Source organism: Lutra lutra, chromosome 12, assembly GCF_902655055.1.
Source record: "Lutra lutra chromosome 12, mLutLut1.2, whole genome shotgun sequence".
NCBI lineage: Eukaryota > Metazoa > Chordata > Mammalia > Carnivora > Mustelidae > Lutra > Lutra lutra.
Window position 1 is genome coordinate 53062704 of NC_062289.1, and position 20481 is coordinate 53083184.

General features: G+C 39.7%; 1 protein-coding gene and 1 pseudogene across 1 annotated transcript in view; one reads left to right on the forward strand and one right to left on the reverse strand.

Moving 5' to 3' along the window:
• Positions 1-332: 332 nt before the first annotated feature.
• LOC125081752 (chromobox protein homolog 3-like) lies at positions 333-5930 on the reverse strand (annotated as a pseudogene).
• A 2174-nt stretch (positions 5931-8104) lies between these two features.
• SMCHD1 (structural maintenance of chromosomes flexible hinge domain containing 1) overlaps positions 8105-20481 on the forward strand; it is a 156464-nt gene continuing 144087 nt past the window's right edge. The window contains 3 exon segments of the mRNA XM_047697061.1: positions 8105-8622; positions 15919-15994; positions 16869-17030. Coding sequence (XP_047553017.1) covers positions 8446-8622; positions 15919-15994; positions 16869-17030 — 415 coding nt within the window. The 5' untranslated portion in view covers positions 8105-8445.

The window sequence follows — 20481 nt, forward strand, 5'->3', positions numbered from 1 at the left end:
AAGGTACAAGGTTGGTGCAACAATTAAATAAGATAGTTTATATAAAGCCCATAGCTGTATTGAGGACATGCAAAACATGTCTGTTTCCTCCCTAAGCATGATGGAAGGAGCCGTGATAAATACTTGAGGACAGAATGAATGAATGAATGAATGAATGAGTCCTTCCAAATCTGAGTCCTCATTCACTGGAGCCCTCCCATGTTTGCTTGTGTTCTTACACCTTTCTTCTTCACTACTAGTTCTTTCTTCAGCTGCTAGCCTTTCCTGATACTCTTCTCTTCTAGGCAGGATGTGAGAAGGTTCATTCAGCTTCAAACATGATTCCTGGGTTTCTAAAATGCTGCAGTGCTGGTAGTCAGCGGCCTGGGGCCTTTCTTTGGTTCTTCAGGGACCTTTTTCTGCTGGACAAATTCATCCAGTCTTAAAGCCTCTCCAGCCACGGTGTCCTCCTCACACCAGCAGAGCCAACCAGATTCTGGGGCGGGTGGGCCATGAGCAGGGCTGTGAGGCTTCGAGGCCCTGGCTGGGGTGGTGCTGGCCCCGTGGTCCTGGCCAAATACATGGATTTAATGAAGGAAAAAATACTCAGTGTGTTGTTACCAAAAGGTAAAAACACAATCAAACAGTTAATTTATTTTATTTTTTTTAAGATTTTATTTATGTATTTGACAGACAGATCACAAGCAGGCAGAGAGAGAGGAGGAAGCAGGCTCCCTGCTGAGCAGAGAGCCTAATGTGGGGCTCGATCCCAGGACCCTGAGACCATGATCTGAGCTGAAGGCAGAGGCTTTAACCCACTGAGCCACCCAGGCGCCCCTCAAACAGTTAATTTAAAAATTGAAAGGTGTTTCATTCATAGTTAGTTCCTTAAACAACATGGAAATTAAAGCTAATATATCAGGAGAAAGTTGGCAAAGGCCTATATGGCTAGAGATATATTCTGAGATATTATTAACATATTTTTAACATGATTTTTCCTTCTTTGATTTTCCCTTAACCAACTCTACCAACTCCCTACCCCCTTTAGAAAAATAGCAGGCTCTGTGCTTTCTTGCCCCAAGAGAACTTTGTCACAGACTATTACTTTGGTGGCCCCCAATGATACATTTCTCCCATATTCTTGCCTGTGGTATAGTCCCTTGCCTCTAATCTAGGATGGCCCTCTGACCAACTTTAACCAATCGAACGCCGTTCTAGTCCTAAACCTTAAGAAATTCTGCAAGCTCCCATGTTTGTGCTCTAGGGGGAGTCAGTCACTAGTCTGACTACCCTGAGACCACCTCTGTGAGAATCTCAAACAAGTCAAGAGGAAGGGTTGAAAAGAGACCTGAGGGGGGCACCTGGGTGGCTCAGTGGGTTAAGCCTCTGCCTTCAGCTCAGGTCATGATCTCAGGGTCCTGAGATCGAGCCCCAGCGTCGGGCTCTCTGCTCTGCAGGGAGCCTGCTTCCTCCTCTCTCTCTCTCTGCTTGCCTCTCTGCCTACTTGTGGTTTCTCTCTGTCAAAAAAAAAAAAAAAAAAAAAAGAGACCTGAGGGCCCTGGCCAACAACCCCAGCAGAACTCTCAGCCAACAACCAGCACCAACTTATCAGCATCATGAGTAAGGCATCCTGGAAGTGACTCCTCTAAGCACTGCCCAAGCTGATAGCACGAGGAGCAGAGAAATCTGGTTCCACCAAGCCTTGCCAAAATTGCAGAATCACGAACAAATAAAGAAAAAGATTATTGTTTTAAGCTACTAGGTTTTAAGGCAATTGATGATGTGGCAATAGATGACTGACACAAAGTACAGAGTAGAAAAATACTTTCCTCCTGGGAACTTTTTTTCCTAAAAGCTTCTTCTCTTAGAAGAATGCAGGTGGTTTTGGAGAGGGGGTAAAAACGAGTGAAAGATTTATAGGCATTGATTGATAGAGTATCTTGAAGAAAGATGAAGAGAGATGGATTAAAATTAAAAAAGAGATTCCCTCTGGGCTGGTAAGATGAAATGGTACTCCCAACTCTCCTAAGTAGCTACACGGTACATCCGAGCAGACAGGATCAAGAGAAGCCGTGTCAGTGATTCCCATGTCCCAGGTTGCACAAAAGCAACAGGAAGCCACCAGACCTAAAGAGGCCATGTTGACAAGGATGAGATTCTCTCCCCACTATTCAGAACATAGTACTTCTTAAAACTGGCAAAAGAAGGAAACACAAGGTGTTTTCTACCCATCTGGTAGATTGGGGCTTAGAGTCATAAACTGTATTACAGTAAGTGTTTTTAGCTAGCAAAGTCTGAACTCAGATCACTAACATTGTCCTCACCTTTCCTGGCGCCTGGGTGGCTCGGTGGGTTAAAGCCTCTGCCTTTGGCTTAGGTCATGATCCCAGGACCCTGGGATCGAGCCCCGCATTCACATTTGGGCTCTCTGCTCAGCAGGGAGCCTGCTCCCCTTCCCTCCCCGCCACACCCCCTTCTGCCTACTTGTGATTCTGTCAAATAAATAAATAAAATCTTTAAAAAAAATTTTTTTTTTTTTTTGAGTGGTGCCTAGGTGGCTTAGTTGGTGAAGTGTCCAACTCTTGATTTCGGCTCAGGTCATGATCTCAGGGTCATGAGATCAAGCCCCACATCGGCTCTGAGCTGGGTGTGGAACTTGTTTAAGATTCTTTCCCTTTCCCTCTGCCCTTCCCACAGCTGCCCCCTGCCTCACCCCCACACTCACGTGTGCTCTCTCTCTTAAAAAGAAATTATATTTTTAGAAGATAGGAATATTAAAAACTCACTTTCCTTGCTTTTTCTTTTCTTTAAATTTAAATTCAATTAACATATAGTGTATCTTGAGTTTCAGAGGTAGAGTTCAGGGATTCATTAGTCTTATATAATACCCAATGCTCATTACATCATGTGCCATCCTTAATGTCCACCCCCAGTTACCCCTTCATCCCCACATCCCCCTTCCTCTTTCTTTTCTTTTTTTTTTTTTAAAGACTTCATATATTTATTTGAGAGAGAGAGAGAGAACAAGCAGAAGGAGAGGGAGAAGCAGACTCCCCACTGAACAGGGAGCCAGATGTGGGGCTCGATCCCAGGACCCCAGGATCATGACCAAGCTGAAAGCAGATGCTTAATCAGCTGAGCCACCCAGGTGCCCCTTCCTCTTTGTTTTCTAGGTATTGTTATTTGAGGAGAATTTGACTTCATCAACAAATCCTAACAAGCCTGTATTCCACACCCACACAACTTCTTTCTGACAACTATCCTTGATCTGTAATATTTTATCAAACCATCACAGTACCCAGAGAATAGCACTAACACCTCCCCCCAATCAGCAGGGATTTCCATCAGCTTCCCTCTATTGTGGGGGCCACTCAGGAGTTCGGCTGTGTGACTAGCTTTGACCGATGACATCAGCAAAGGTAATGCAAGTGCAGTCACTTGCACTTTAGAACTTTTTCTTTTGAAATTCTGTGACAACCAACTAAGAAAACCAAGATATCCTATTAGAGATAGCTAATGGGGAGGACAGACCTTCAGTTCTCAACAGCCTCAGCTGCCAGCCATGTGAATGAGACTATCATGGACTAGTCAGCCCCACTCATGCTGCCCGGTGACCGCTGCTGTATACATGATCTCAAGTGAGACGAGCTGAACTGCCCAATGAAGCTCAGCCCAAATTTCAGAATCATGAGCAAACGCATGGCTTCTGTTCGAAGCCACTAAGTTTTTTGAAATGGAAAACTACTCACTGACCATTGTTCACCAATATTCACAATAAAGTAAGTAATACACAGTTGGATAACATTCTGACTACTATAAAGTTACTGTTTTTTCAAACTTCCATTGAATCATTAACACAAATATTGAAAAGACTGAGCCTGCATGTAAGGAAGGGATTGGGTAAAGAAAAAATACACAAATCAATAGTTTAAATTACAAAAGTCTGTTTGCTCATTTGTGCTAGTAGGTCTGAAACAGCAACATTTCTAATCATCTGTTTCCACAGATCATGATCTTTTAGTCAGTATACACAAGGATTTCAACCTTTTGTAAAGGAATGGTTCTCTAGGAGGAACTTTTTAAAATCTTTTTTTAAATTAACATACAATGTATTATTTGTTTCAGGGGTACAGGTCTGTGATTCATCAGTCTTACACAATTCACAGCACTCACCATAGCACATACCCTCCCCCATGTCCATCACCCAGCCACTTCATCCTCCCATCTCCCACCCCTCCAGCAACCCTCAGTTTCCTGAGATTAAGAGTCTCTTGTAGTTTGTCTCCCTCTTTGGTTTCATCTTTTTTCATTTTTCCTTCCCTTCCCCTATGATCCTCTGTCTTGTTTCTCAAATTCCTCATATCGGTGAGATCATATGATAATTGTCTATCTCTGATTGACTTATTTGCTTGTATAATACTCTAGGAAAAACTTTGAATGCTCATTTAACTAAGCCTTGCTTGGCTTATTAAAACACAGCATTATTTGTAGTCTTCTCTGAGTGGAGAGGTTATTGGAGTGGTAGAATTTTTCCTTCCAGAGAGTTTTGCAAATAAACTGTTGCACTAATATAATTATAGATATAGATAGGAATTGTGATAAGCCTACTTTAAATTGCCCAATTTAGTTTTTATTTAAATTAACCAATTAATTATAGAATCATTACTTGCTTGAAGGTTTACGGCTCCAGGAAAATTTTCAATTTCCCTTGAGGTGATCTATTTCTTGCTTTGTTCAGAAAGAGGGCATCCCAGTAACAACAGGGACTTACCCATGATTGTGAAATGCCATTTTTGTTTTTGTGAATGTAAAACAAAAACAAAAAGCCAACAACAATCATTTATACTTGTATAAATAAAAAACAAAAAGCCTAGCATGGTCTTTAGCTATTAAGGGTTAAATGTAAGTTCTGATTGAGTTATGACTGTGGAAATTTTTTCTAATACTTTGAAAAACTCCTCCTTAATAAGAGACAGAGAATAATCTACCATGGTATCATATGTTTTTTTCTGTTAAATGAAGCAACTACAGTAAGTTTTTATTTGTCCACAGTAACCAGTGCTATTGATGCAAAAAACAAAAACAATCCAACACGGGCGTCTGGGTGGCTCAGTTATTAAGTGTCTGCCTTCAGCTCAGGTCATGAGGTCCTGGGATTGAGCCCAGCATCCTCCAGCCCCGCATTGAGCCCCCCACTGGGGAAGCCTGCTTCTCCTCCTCCCACTCCCCCTACCTGTGTTCCCTTGAAGTGTCTCAATCTGTCAAATAAATAAAATCTTTAAAAAACTCAACAATTCCTTTGACACTACTCAAAATGAACAAATTAAATTTGATTTTCATTAGAATATAGTTATTCACATGAATGTCATAGAACCAAGCCATATGTGTGTGTGTGTGTGTGTGTGTGTGTATGAGAATACGAATGATTATTGAGCATCTTCTGACAAGAATGCAAAGTTTGTCTCTCTCTTTATAAAAAGCAGTTACAATTTGAGGACACTTCATGTTTGCCTCTTTTTGCCAGCACTAAGTCTGTTCCATTTGCATCTCTCTGTTTCATGAAAAGATTAATTCTCTGCTGCTGTCTATGACACTATTTGTTCAGGACAAAGACCACAGGCAAATGTCTTGGTTTGTCAGCAACATCTCTTTTCTTCTTTGATCTGCTGTCATCAGATTCACTGTCAGATAAAGATTTTCTTTTTGTCCTATCTTTTTCATTAATGGCTTTTTCAGGATTAAGAAATAGTTTGTTTAACTCTGGATGATCTAAATTTCTTCAGGTTTTCAAGTATCAGAATTCGTAAATCTCTTCCATTTAAGGAAGTACTTACCCTTCCCATTCTCTACATATCGGTACAGGCTTTTTCTACCACCAAATCTTCAGGCTCTTCAACTCTTATATCTGTTTATTTCCCAATTTTTTGGAATGTAGCTTTATTGGAGGCCATTTTAAATTGTGGAGTTGAAGAATTATGCTACTCCCTCCCTCCCAGCAGCTTAGTCTGGGTTTGAGACATTTCAGATTTGGGGGGGGGGGGCACATTCCAGGAAGACGGCCATGGAGAGCTGCGCAAGTGGGCACTTAGTTTTTGGGATAGGTTGTTATGCAACAATAGATAACTGATACAGGGACACTTATACTCAATACTTTAAGGTGGCTAATGAAAACAAAAATCGAGTCAGCTGAAGAGAACTAGTTGTGGTACTGGGTAATTTCAAACTTTTTTAAGTTGGATAAAGAACGAATTCATCTTTCTTTCTTGAAAAAGCTATTTGAAGAGTTTCTTTCTGAGAACAAGTGACTGGCAAATGGTTCTGAGGCTGTTCAGGTTGCCATACTGGCACAAAAGACTGATTCAGGCCTGACCTCTAAGAAGATACTATTAATGCTCCACTAATAGTTGCCCATGATATTGTAGTACAGTTTTCTGGCACTTTTCTGTCTTTCCTCCTGGTAATTGTCTTGAAATCTCTTCTAAAGCTATGAAAAGAGTTTCTGTTCGTATCCACCTATCCACAATTTGGAATTACTGTACAGAGAAATGAGAAATTGCCCTGATGATGAACTGGACCTACTCTCAATTTGATGAAATAGTAAGGCAATTTATATTAGCCATTAACTAAGAATTTTACCCAATTTGTACTTTACTTGAGCCATTTAAATCAAAGACTATTACATAATGGGATAGAAGGAAAAGGTCACACGAATTTGAGCAGTAAAACACGAGACATCAAATCAATCCCATTAAGAGCTGGAGGTTACTTTGCTTTGCCTTTGGCTTCTTCTCCCTTCAGGAACATGAATGGCATTTGGCCACAACTTGACTCTTGTCAATTTTATCCTTTACCATCTACTGCTCCATTTTCCCCACTTCCAGCCCCAATTATGTTCCTCAGACATACATGCCTTCACACTCTTGTTCCTACTGTATTCTACCTTGAACATCATACATGTCTAGCCACTCCTCTCCCCCAAGGTTCTGGACCATCTTTATATGGACAAGCAAATCTAAGTTTCTAACATACACCAATAATAAGAATCTGTCTATACAATTAACCATGAAGGTCTTTTCAAACCTAGTAAAACACAAAATGTCCTAAAAAATCACCCAAAATTTTGGAGAATAAAAAAGCCCCTCAGTTCGCTACCTTGGGCTTAGCGAATTTACATGTCACTCTCCAGTACAAAATATTCACTAGATATTTTTAAGAAATGTTAAGTAAATGACTAAACGAGTCCTCCCAACAATGACAATTTTATTTGTTGAGTTAGGGCACACTATACGCCCATGGTCAAGATATTTAATGAAACGCAATAAAGGCTTTTACCGAAAGAGCACTGTATTTCAAGCATTTTGTTAAAATCATCTAATTTAATTTTATAATCCCAACTTAATCTCCTAATTCCCAATTTTTAGCAGCATGACAACAGCGGTGGAGGTAAGGTCAGTGCAGTGGTAAGTGTTAGACACGGAGACACTTCAGGACCCTCGGAGGCGCCTTGAGGGAGGCCGCAGTGACGTCACAGAATCTCGGTTCGGTGGTTCTCTGGGACAAGCTTTGTCTAGTGGCCCACATTGGAGCCCACATAAAATCACTAGCAAATGAGGTGGAAGAAGCGGCGCAGGGTGTCTGGGCGTCTGTTTTCTGCTCGTGGGAACACATGTGCTCGCTACGGAGGAAATTCCACCCAAAGGCCCGCCGGCCTGACGCTTCCCGCCGCGGCGTTCCCGCGACCCCGGGGCAAGGGCAGCATCCCTGGCCTGGACAGCACCGCTGTGGCGCCGGGAGCTCGAGACCAGGCAGATTCGGTCGGGGGTGACGTTGAGGCTGGAAGGTACCGGGACCCTCTCTCGGCCGGCACAAAACCACTCTGAAGATCCCCACTGCGGGTCTTGGTACTAGCCCTCCTTCCTAGGCTTTGGGTCTCCCCCACAAGAGCGCAGGCGCCCAAAAGCAACCGCGCTTCCCTCGCAACTTCTCGAGGACGAAAGGGGCGGGCCCTCGGCGGCGGGCGCTGAAGCCCCGCCCCTCCCGCGCGGCCTGCCGGATTCGCCCCGCCTTCTCAGCGCCGCGGACGGCTCTTCTTCCTTCTGCGCCACAGTTCCCAGTGGCGGCCCTGGTCCGGGTTCGAGCTGCGAGCTTCGCGTGGAAGGCGGCGGGCGCAGGTCCCGGCCCTACGGAGAGCGCGCTGCGCGCCCCCTTCTGCTCCGGAGCGACGGGCCGCGGAAGTGACGTGTGAACGAGCAGGAGCTCGTTTGAATCGGTTCCCGGGTGATCCTCGCGCCTGCAGCTGCTCGGCCGCCGCCTCCGCCGCTGAGGGAGGAGCTGCAGCGCGCCGGGCTAGAGGCCTCGCACCGCCTCGGGGGCTGGAGCTTAGAGCGCCGCGCGGAGTCTGCACCTCGGCCCTGAGCGCGGCCGCGGCGGACGCCGGCGCTGCTGTTTTTTCTCCTCTCCCCCAATATGGCAGCGGCGGGCGGCGGCGGGCCCTCGGTGGGGACCGGAGAGGACGGCGGAGGCGACGGCTGCAGGACGGTGTACTTGTTTGACCGGCGCGATAAAGAGTCCGAGCTCGGGGACCGGGTGTTGCAGGTCGAGGAGCGCTCAGACTACGCAAGGTTCCGCGCCTCTGTGTGTCAGGTACGCGAAGGGGCCAAGGAGGGATGCGCGGGTAAGAGTTTGGGTTGGGAGGGTGACGAGACACTCAAGTTGCTCACCAAGGGCAATAAACCTGTCACCTGGCCCTAGTTCTGCGGCCTTGGCTTCTCTCTCCCGGGTGCCCGCCATGCCTGTGGCCCGGCGACTGGAAGCCTTGGGCCGGTCCCAGCCCCGGCCTGGGAGTGCAGAGCCAGCATCTCCGTGGGCCTCCCCTTGCCCTTTTACGGGGTCGGGGTGGGGGTGGTTCTCGCTGCCCGGGATTTCTTACGTCGGGTTTAATTGGCCTGTGGCGACCTTAGTACTCTAAGGCCTTAGTACTCTAAACTTATCTCCCAGTAGGGATAGGTACTTGGGTCTCTTCGTTTGGAACTTTTTAAAAAAAAATACGAGCGCCGAGTTAGAACCTGATGCCTTTGCTAGGAGTGTGGCGATGGTTCAGAGTTCTGAAATTCCTGAGTCGATTGACCTCAGGTGCATTCGGTGATACCATAATTTCCCCAGTCGTCCTGTCAAGGAGGTTTATGGGCCCGCCCTGTCAGGGTCCTTCCGTAGTGAAAACACTTCTCCCAGTTAGCTTCGCAGGTGGAAGCTGCCCTTCTGGTTTTCTGAACCCTAGCCCTTGAGAGTTTTAGAACTAATTCGAAAGGTGCCTGTGGGCAGTTGTGGAACACCAAAGAAGGGTGTGTATGCCCGAGTGTGTGTGTGTATATGTATGGGTGAGATATATATGTGTGTGTGTGAATGAATATATATATTCGTGATATATGTATCTACACTGTATTAGTTTGCTTTAAAAATTAATGACTACGTAGGAAAAGCTACTTTAAACTGTGAAGAATTTTATAGGTAGGAGGTGGAGGAGGTACCTGAGCTTTAAAGGAGGAATATAGTTCTCTGCAGCCTTAACCACATGAAGTTCTTTTTAAGCTACAGAGAACACTTAGTTTCCCAGGGAAGAGAACTTTGTGTGAAGCATTGTTTTTTTGTTTGTTTGTTTGTTTGTTTGTTTTTAAGATTTTATTTATTTATTTGACAGGCAGAGATCACAAGTAGAGAGGCAGGCAGAGAGAGGGAGGAGGAAGCAGGCTCCCTGCTGAGCAGAGAGCCCTATGCGGGGCTCGATCCCAGGACCCTGAGATTATGACCTGAGCTGAAGGCAGAGGCTTTAACCCACTGAGCCACCCAGGCGCCCCTGAAGCATTGTTTTAAATTGATTAGACTGATGATTTAGTACTGTTCTAGACACATAACTCTATAGTTGCTGAAATAATTGAAATCAAGACCCACAGAATAAAAGGGACTTGAAAGCTAGGACCTTGGTTTGTTCACAACTGTATTCCCAGTGTCTAGAACCATGCCTGATACACGGTAAATGTCGAAATTAGAATGAATGAGTGAAGAGAAAAATGTATAAAGACTGAATTAATTCTGTGCCTGGAGATAGCAGATTCCCATGTATATATGAAAACCAAATGAATGAGTGCTCATCTTTTTTGATGAATGTTATTTATTCAAGACCATACCAAAAAGAAACTCTTTATGTTTATTAATTTTGTTGTTAAAAAGATCTGCAAATTAAAGGAACTATGGAACCAGAGGGGGGGAAAGTAAACCTTTTCGTCACTGTAAAGTTTACAACTACTGGTAGCACTTGGGATTATTTCTTTGTATCCCTACCCCAATTTTTTATAGCTATTTTTTCATTTAATATTTTTAGTATTTTTCTATTTTAAGGCAAGTCTTCCTAATCAAAGTTTGAAATGGTTTGTTTAGTACTACTGTTTACGTAACCAAATCCCTTCTTTTTGTCGACATTTACATTACTTCCAATTTTAAGTAATGCCATGATAAACATCTTTGAATAATAGTCTTTTATGTCTTTTATTTTTCTTTAGTTTAGGCTCTTGGAAGTTTCCTCCAAGGTCAGGAATATTTTTAAAGCTCTTGATAGGTATTTTCAGATTGGTTTTCAAAAAGGTTGTGCTGATTTACTTTCCATCTAGAAATAAACTCTGTACTATGAGAAGTCTCACTGTTAGATGGGGGAAGTATTACTACAGAAGTGGAAAGTCACTTTTAAAGGTGGGTGGCTCACTTAAGTCAAACAGATAGTACAGTCTCAAATTAGGATTCAAACCCAGAACCCATGTTCTTTGTTATACCTCTTTGCCTCAAATTAAGTTGTAATAGGGAACATATATATTTATTCCACTCTTTAAACATATATTTTTAAATATTTTATTTATTTATTGAGAGAGAGCAAGAGTGCGTGAATGAGCCTAGGGGAGTGGGGAAGGGAGAAGCAGACTCCTCGCTGAATAGGGAGCTGTAGGTGGTCTCAATCCCAGGGCCCCCAGATTACAACCTGAGCTGAAATCGGATGCTTAACTGACTGAGCTACCCAGGTGCCCCAGTCCTTCGGTATTTTTTTTTTAAGATTTTATTTAATTATTTGACAGACAGAGATCACAAGTAGGCAGAGAGGCAGGCAGAGAGAGAGGGGGGAAGCAAGCTCGTCACCAAGCAGAGAACCCCGATGCAGGGCTTGATCCCAAGACCCTGAGATCATGACCTGAGCGGAAGGCTGAGGCTTAACCCACTGAGCCACCCAGGCTCCACCTTCAGTATTTTAATCTGAAAACCAAGGAGACTATTTCTTTTGACTAATTCACTTCTTCCTGCTGGAAGAGACAAAGGTTAAATTTGACTAGAAGTGAGAGGGAAGAACTAGTAAGAAAAAAAAAATGGAAGGCAAACTTTTTTCAGAGAATTTACTTTTTAAAGCATCATTACATTATATAACCTAATCCCATACTAACATTGTTTCCATTACCTACATGAACAGTTGAATTAAATTATTCAATTAAGTCCAAGGTTATACAGATACTAAGGAGTGAAACTGGGATTAAGAATGGAGTTCTGTTTGATTCTGATGCTTGTTATTTTTATTAAAAAAACCTCCACAGTGCCCACACTGTTTACTAAAGCCTTCATTTTCCTTGTGTGTGTGTGAGGGGGGAGATAAAATAGTGCACTAAATTAAAGTTTTTCATTAGAACTTAAACCAGTAAGTGTTTGTAATGCTAGAAAGTATTATGGATCCTAAACTTATTTGGGGAACGCTCACCTTGTGGAAGAAGGTGGCAATCAAGAGGACAAAAGAAGAAAGAGTAAAAAAGGGGGAAAAAAGGGAGGAAGGAATAGATCTGGAAGAATCCCTTAGACCTGTGATAAGCAGCTTTTGACTCACTTGAACCCTTGTGGCCTTGCAGACTCAAAGATTAGAGGATGATTCATTTGCCTAGTTCTTAAGATATATTGAGACATTAAGGGAAGTATGTAAACGTTTCCCTCTATCTCCATATTTAAGGAAATGCCTACTTTTTCCTTTGTATGGTTTCACTATAGCTTGTGACCCTATCATGGCACTTATATCATTGTACTAAAAAAAAAAAAATTTCTGTATGGTCCTTGAGGGCAGGAGCCTTACCTAATGGTTGGTTTATAGCTGTTTAGTTACATGAATCACTCTCTTCCTTTAAAAAGAACTTGTACATAGGGTACATATATTAAAAATTCCAGAAGATGAGGGGCACCTGGCTGGTTCAATCTGTAGAGCATGTGACTCTTGATCTTGGGGTTGTGGGTTTGAGCCCCATGTTGGATGTGGAAATTACTTAAAAATAAAATCTTGAAAAAAATCCAGAAAAGGAAGAAATATAAAAGTAGATATAGGAAGGAATAAAATAGTAACCTGAAGAGAGTTAACAAACTTTGATAATGCCTTACAAATATCTTACACCATTGCTGAGCCATAAAGTCAGCTTTGAGTTTCTTAGGGGTCAAAACAAAGGACAGATAATTTATAGAAAAACTACAGTGTCTATAGAATAAAAACATTCCAAGTGCTAGTGAAGCAAAGCTTTGACTTGAGAAAAACTTTTCCCTAGATTCCTTATAAATCCTGGTAAAACGGACAACATCCCTAAAGATAGGAAAGTCTGCTGCTTATTTCCTTTAATGCAAGGTAGGATATTTGTGTTACTTTGGGTAGCGCAAGCTGTGTTAGCCAGTAACCACTCAAATTTTTTTTAGAGATTTCTCACTCAAGTGCAGTATGGGTGTTCCTTGTCTGTGAGTGATTCAGGGACAAAACCATTGGATATAATGTCAAAGGACAAATCATTGAAGGCTAATTTGCAGAGTTTCAGAGCAGTGCATTGAAGTATATAGTTTCTGACTTAACTCATGGATGAACTTTAAAGTATCTGAAGATTTTATGGACTATAATTTAGTTAGCCCTTTATAGATCTTGCTTAAAATTGGCTTTTGAGAGAAGTTGGGCAGCAAGTAGTTTGAGGCTGACCTATAGAGATGGAAGGTAGGTAATTTTTATTACCCATTAAAGGCACTTCCATCTTCATTACCAATTAACCCAGAAAAAGATGGGACCAAAGTGTTCATATAAAAATGGAAAAAACCTAGTCAAGACACTTGCCCAGATAGAACGTTATCCTGCTTTTGTGTAGGGAAAGGCAGAGGAGGTATATCTGTATTCAAGACCAGGTTAACATGAACACATGAAAGTCTTTAGTTTATGCCTGATAAGATAGAATTAGGCTAAAAATACAGAGAGAAAAGGATATGCCATCTTGAACAAAAACATAATAATTAAAAATATTTAATTTATATTTGTCAAATATCAATGCTTCCAAATATTTGGAAAAATTATTGAAGAAATAATTTTTATATAGAATTACGAGTAAAGAAAAAAGATAATTTAGTATCTTTTTTTTTTTTAAGATTTTATTTATTTATTTGACAGAGATCACAAGTAGCCAGAGAGGCAGGCAGAGAGAGAGAGGAGGAAGCAGGCTCCCTGCTGAGCAGAGAGCCCGATGCGGGGCTCAGTCCTAGGACCGTGAGACCATGACCTGAGCCGAAGGCAGAGGCTTAACCCACTGAGCCACCCAGGTGCCCGATAACTTAGTATCTCAATTGAATAATAGATTAATGGAGAAGAGAATATGGAATAATTAGATATAAATATTTAATTTTCAGATTTACATAGATCTTAAAAATTCAACTGGGCACATAGTTTTTTCAGTGACTGTAAGAACAAATTTTGTTCTACAGGATGCATAAGCACCTGATCTAACAAGTGGGACACGGTAGAAATAAAGTACTTCTAGCTAAGAAATAAAGACTCAGTGCACAAAACCCTAATGAAGTTCTGTAAAAACAGTTTTTATTTGTTAAACAAGTACAATTTAATTCCCCATCCGTTTATATGCATAGCTTCATTTCTGTGGGATGGAATTGCATGCGAGATGATTATCTTCAGTATTAGTAAAGGATACCAGATTGCTCTTCAATATAGTTGTACTGATTTTCAGTCTTCTCAGCAGTGGATAAGGTACAATTTCCCTATATGGAGACTTGTACTTTATATTATCAGGACCTAAAATTTTTGCCAGTCTCATGAGAATGATAAGTTATTTTAATTTCTCTAATAACTAGTGAAGATGAGCATCTTTTCATATTTTCTAGTTTTTTCCTTTGTCTTGCACCTTTTACATATTTTCAGAGATCCTTCTCTCTACTCAAAATTATTCCATGTTTTCCTCTAAAATTTGGGTTAATATGCAGTGTCTTTAATTCTCTTGGACTTTTTTTGTGTATGTTGAGATGGGGATTTTATTTTACCATTTTTATGCAGTTAACTAGCTGTTTTATTATCATTCATTGAAATTATTCTTTTCCCACCAATTTATAATGTCTCCTCCTATCAAGATCATCTGCATATATGTGTGTGTGTGTGTGTGTGTGTATACATACATACATACATACACACACCCACACACACACACATACACACACATCTGTTTCAGGGTCCACTGTTCTTTTCCACTAATTTATTATAGTATATTTTACATTACAAATTTTTTCTTATAGAAAGCTTCAAACATCCTTAGAGATAGTAGTATAATGAGCCCACATTAACTCATCATCCAGATTCAACAGTTACCAAGTATTCACCACACAAGCATCATCTTTGTCTTTTGTAGCATATTCCAGTTCCTGGTTCACTTTGCTCCTATCTATTTCACATGCATTTCTGTGATCATACCATCAAAATTAACATCTTAAAATATCATTTAATAGCTTAATCCATATTCAGATACCTATTTCAAAATGTCTTTTTTAATAGTTTATTTAAATCCGGATTCCACCTGGGTCCTCAGATGTTGAATCTGGTTTTTTATGCATCTTAATTCTTTTAAAATTTAGAGCATTTGAGCAAAACCCTCTTTCCCCAGTCTCCTTATTTTTCCTGACATTGGCTTGTTGAAGAAATCAAGTAGGTTTTTCTTTAATAGTGCACATTCTGGATTTGTCTCTGCTCCTTTATGGTGTAACTTGTTTTATCTCCATATATCCTGTAAACAAGTTATTTTTAAAGGTTTATAAGCAAAGTTTAGGTTCAACTTCTTTGAGGTATGGAGGCAAAGAATACTTATAGGTGGTGCTGGTGCTTTATGTTCTATTATATTGAGAAGAATGTAATAAATGGATATTTCTCCCCCTTAACAATGCTAAGATAATATTAGTGGGTATCAGATAGTTCAGCTGAATTCCTTCATAATAAAATTTGAGCTGGTGGTTCATCTAGTGATGGTGATATTCTGATTGCCATTCCTCTTATATTTATTAGCTGCAGTTCTCTAAAGAACAGCTTTACCTCATCAAGTAGAGCCATTTGGTTACCTGTAACTATAGTTGGTACAAAAAAGCAAGGTAAATGCTTTATTCTTTCCCTTCAATTAGTTTTTAGAGTTAGGAGTTGGTGCCTTAATTAGTTTCAGTAGGAACCAATAGGGTTTAATATAGCTATTGAAGATTCAAGTATTATTAGTTTAGATTTCTTTTAGTTGTCTTTGGTGGTAAGACTGTTCTAAGATTAGTCTATCATTACCTGAAGCAGAAGTTGGTCTTTTCACTTAACTGTATATTGTTGTTTAATTTTAGAAAGAGTATATATCTTCTAATTTTAAAGATATATAAAATTTTAATGAAAATGTTAACTCATTTTTCTAATTCTCATTTTTTGATTAGTTGTAAAATTTCAGTTTTGAAGTGTTGAAACTTAGTTTTTTTATGTAAACAGTAATTGTTACAAGATTCTGATACACTTTCAATATTTTCATCTTATAAACTTGAATGGCATATTTATTTCCTTTGTGTAATAATTGATTTTATCCCTCTTATTTTGGATAGACACTTGGCATTTCAGCCGAAGAGAAATTTGTTATTACAACAACAAGTAGGAAAGAAATTACCTGTGATAATTTTGGTAAGCAGTGCTTAATTGATGGCTTTATATTTAATATGTTCTAATACATCATAGGGCAATAAGTATTTCATTACACAGATAAGTAACTAAAACTATTGAAATTTTGGTTACTTTCTTCGAATGGAGGAGGAAACGGACTATATATGCGCAGTTTATGCAGAGGTCATTTTTTTTCTTCTTTTTTAAAGATTTATTTATTTATTTTAGAGAACACATGTGTTCAAGTGGGGGGAGGGCAGGAGGTGGGGAGAGCAGCTTGAGAAGACTTCCCATAGAGCATGGAGCCTGAGGTCTACCTCACCACCCTGAGATCATGATTTGAGCTGAAATCAAGAGTCAGATGCTTAACCGACTCAGCAACCCAGGCGCCCTGAGGTCATATTTTTAAAACAAGATTATAGAAATAGAGTTATCAGTTATGCTGCAGATGGTGAGATGTTGTGCAATACCTGGTCACATTTTTTTACATGGGCCCTCAAGAAATTAATTCTCATGAACTTGGATTCTTCCAATGTATTTTTTTTATCTAATTAGATTTTGGGACCTGCCACGTTTTCATATATGATTCCTTTTAAGTTTAATCCTATTTCTCCATTCATGTTAATGCCTCTCTAATGCAGTTCGTCATCTGATTTCCTGTGATAGTTTAATGTATTAAGAATTGAGTGTTTCAGATGAGTGGAAGTATTTGGGCCTATTCTAACGTACTATCCTTAATAAAATACAGCTGAATTTATAGATAGATCCATTGTTTGAGGGTTTGCCTGTACTATCTTTAAAGATATCTTATAGATACGATTTGCATATTCAGAATTACAAATCAGTTGTATTTCTGGTGCTATGTAGCGCTTAAGATATTACTTCTTAATTACAGATGACACTGTTAAAGATGGAGTCACTCTATACCTGCTACAGTCAGTTAATCAGTTACTACTAACAGCTACAAAAGAACGAATTGACTTCCTACCTCACTATGACACACTGGTTAAAAGTGGCATGTATGAATATTATGCAAGTGAAGGACAAAATCCTTTGCGTAAGTATTACATTTAAACTAATTTTTGACAAACTGTTACTCTTTTATCCCTTGACCACATGTCACATTCCTTCACTGTTTAAAAAAATTCTTTCTACTTTAATTAGAAGATTATGACCAGTCATTGTGAACTTCCTTACTTTAGCCTCTTCATCAATCAGTATTTCTTTTCTATCAAAGTCATTTTTAGAGTAAAGATACCTCCCTTTAAAACTAATCTTCTATACTGATTCATTCCATTTTAACTCAAAGAAATGTACCATCCTATCTTTCCATCTCCTGTGTACTCTTGATTTATTCTTCCTGGCTTCCTGTGGATGTCTCCCAATTGAGAATTTTTTTTTTACCTTGCAAATTTGTGTGGTTGAATTACACAAGTAAGTGGCTTGTGTTCTGGTCTCCATTTCTTTATTATTTCTTTACACCTTACTTCTCACAAGTTTTTATCCTACCTTTGGACTGTTTGCTAGTGATCTTTACAAATCAGTTGCTTTAGAGAGTCTTTTCTGTCTGGACCCTGCCAAAGTGTTTACTACTACTTAGATGTTCATTATAAACTTTCATATTAAAAATATTTTTTGTGTGTATGTATTATAGTTTGTAGGAAATAGAAGACATAGATGAGCAGAAAAAACATAAAGAACATCTTATCTCTACCATCCAGATAGAACCACCACTTTTACTTTGGTGTTTATCATTTCAAATTTTTTTCTATATTTCTTTTTTAGTGGTTTTATATGGAACATACTCCTTTAACCTACTTTTTTGTTTAAAATATAATGAACATCTTTTATATATATGTCAATGTGTATTTGTTTTTAGTGTTTATGTAGTATTTATATAACAAATTTCTTTCAAAAGTGTTCTTTTAGACGTTTAGGTTGTTTTCAGTCTTTTTTAATTGTTACACGTGACTGAATATTCTTTTGTCTAAGTCATTGTACACATCCTCACCCTGAGTACTAGTAGTAATTACTATCAGCTACTGTGCCAGGCAGCATGCCAAGTTCTTTATGAACATTATCTCATTTAATCCTTAATCCTGTGTGGTAACTAATGTTACATAATGACCCTACTTCACTGAAGAAACTTGAGGCTAAGAGATTTTAGGTAGCTTAACAAAGGCCATCCTGGTAGTAAGTGTTGGAGCCAGAATTTGGACCCTAGCAGAGGAATTACAGAACTTGAACTCCTAACCAGTCTACTTATTACCTCTGATATTGTTCCTTATATATAAGGAAGCTCCCATCTTATTTCTCCCATCTTAAAAACATCATATTCTTTCACCAGCTAACTGCCCAGTTTTTGCTCCTGTTTATAGAACTCCTCAAAAGAGTTGACTGTATTTACTATCAGCAGTGGTGCTTCTCTTCCCATTCTTTCTTATTCATTCTCTTGTACTCTTTGAGGGTCACCCGTGGCTAAATCCAGTGATCAGCTTTCAGTTCCCATTTTACTCAAGGTAATTACAGTTTATCACTTTTCTTCCTTGATAAAATAATCTTCACTTGGCTTTTGAGAAACCATACTTCTGTTTCTACCTTACTGGCTGCCTTCTTTCTTCTCTTCCCTTCCCATCTTTTTCTTTTCTTTTTTTTTTAATTGAGATAAAATTGACCTCTCTTCTCAACCTTCTTTATATTGAAGTGCCTCACAGTTTAGTCCTCGGTCTCTTCTCTTCTCTTACTTCCTTAGTGATCTTGTCCAATTACATGGTTCTAAATACCAGTGTTATGGCAGTGACTCCTCAATGGAGGTGGTAGAAATGGTAATTTTTTTTTTTTTAAAGATTTTATTTATCCGTTTAGAGAGAGAGTGTGTGTGAGTGGGGTAAGGGGCAGAGGGAAAGGGAGAGAGAGAATCTCAAGCAAGCTCCACACTGAATGTGGAGCCAGACATGAGGCTTAGCTCATGAGCAATCAGCCAAAGTCAAGAATCAGATGCTTAACTGAGTCATCCAAGTGCCCCAGAAATGGTAATTTTTAGTCAAATACTGAAAATAATGCCAGACTTACCTCTTGAATTCCAGTTCTGTCTGTCCAGCTGCCCATGTGATATCTCCACTAGCATATATTAAGATGGGAACACTGATCTGTTCACTGAATCCTAACTACACATAATTTTCCCATTCAAATTGATTATCACTCTGTTTTTTTGTTGCTTAGGCCAAAAATCAATTGATTCTTCTTTGTCTCATTCCTTTCATCCAGTCTGTAAGAAAATTGGATTGCCACTATGGCATTATCTTCAATATTTATATAGAATTGACCATTTATTACCATTTCTGTTTCTAAAATCTGACCTTGAGGAATTACCACCTAAATTCTATAGTAGACTCTTAATTCATCTCTCCTTTCATGCCTGTCCACATAAGGTTTGAGAAGTCAGATGTTTACTCTTCTGTTGAAAACACTTCTGCTGAAAATATAAGAGAGAACAGATATTTACTCTTCTGCTAAAACTCCCATTTCACTGAGAATAAAAGCCAAAGTCTTTATAATTATCTGTATGACCTTTGTAGCTCTGCTTTGCTATCAGCTTTTGTTTCTGTAACTCTTCCTTTTTGTTTTTTCACTCCAGTACCAGCTGTGTACTCAGCTTAGGGCCCTCTGCCTCTTTGCCCAGATAGCCCCTGTCTCATTCCCTCATCTCTTTCAAATTTTATTTACCTATTACCTTCTCAACAAAAATTAACCTTGATCACCCAGTTTAAGATTACAATGTGTTCCCTCTGTGACTTTACTATTATTTGATCTCTTTTTTTCTGCTTATTCTTTTCTCTGTCACATAGACAACTGCATAACGTACTAAGGAATTAATTATTCTATTTCATTTTCCATCTTTCTCATCATTTTTCCATCTTTCTATCTAGAATGTTAACTCCACAAGAATGGGACTCTTGTCTGTTTTTTTTTTTTTAAGGATTTTGTTTATTTGACACACAGAGAAATCACAAGCAGGCAGAGAGGCAGGCAGAGAGAGAGAGAGAGAGAGGAGGAAACAGGCTCCCCGCTCAGCAGAGAGCCCAATGTGGGGCTCGATCCCAGGACCCTGAGATCATGACCTGAGCCGAAGGCAGAGGCTTTAACCCACTGAGCCACCCAGGCACCCCAACTCTTGTCTGTTTTGTTCTCTTCCTAGATTAATGCCTGAAAATAGTGTTCAAATATTTGCATATTGAGTGAATCTTTAATTCTTTCTCTGGGGATAGATTTCTAAATTTATAATCATGAAGTCAATAGGTACATTCATTTTTTTAAGACTTTTGATACACATTATCTTTTAGATTAATTGTACTAGTTTTCATTCCTGCTGTCATTACATGAACAAGCAGAAAATCTCCCTTTTTAAGCTCTTGCTTTGATTGCTGTGATTTTACGGTACATTCCTAGGTCTTTCCCTGCTTTTGTTTCATTTGCCTTTAGTGCTGCTTTTGGTTATTCTTGACCTA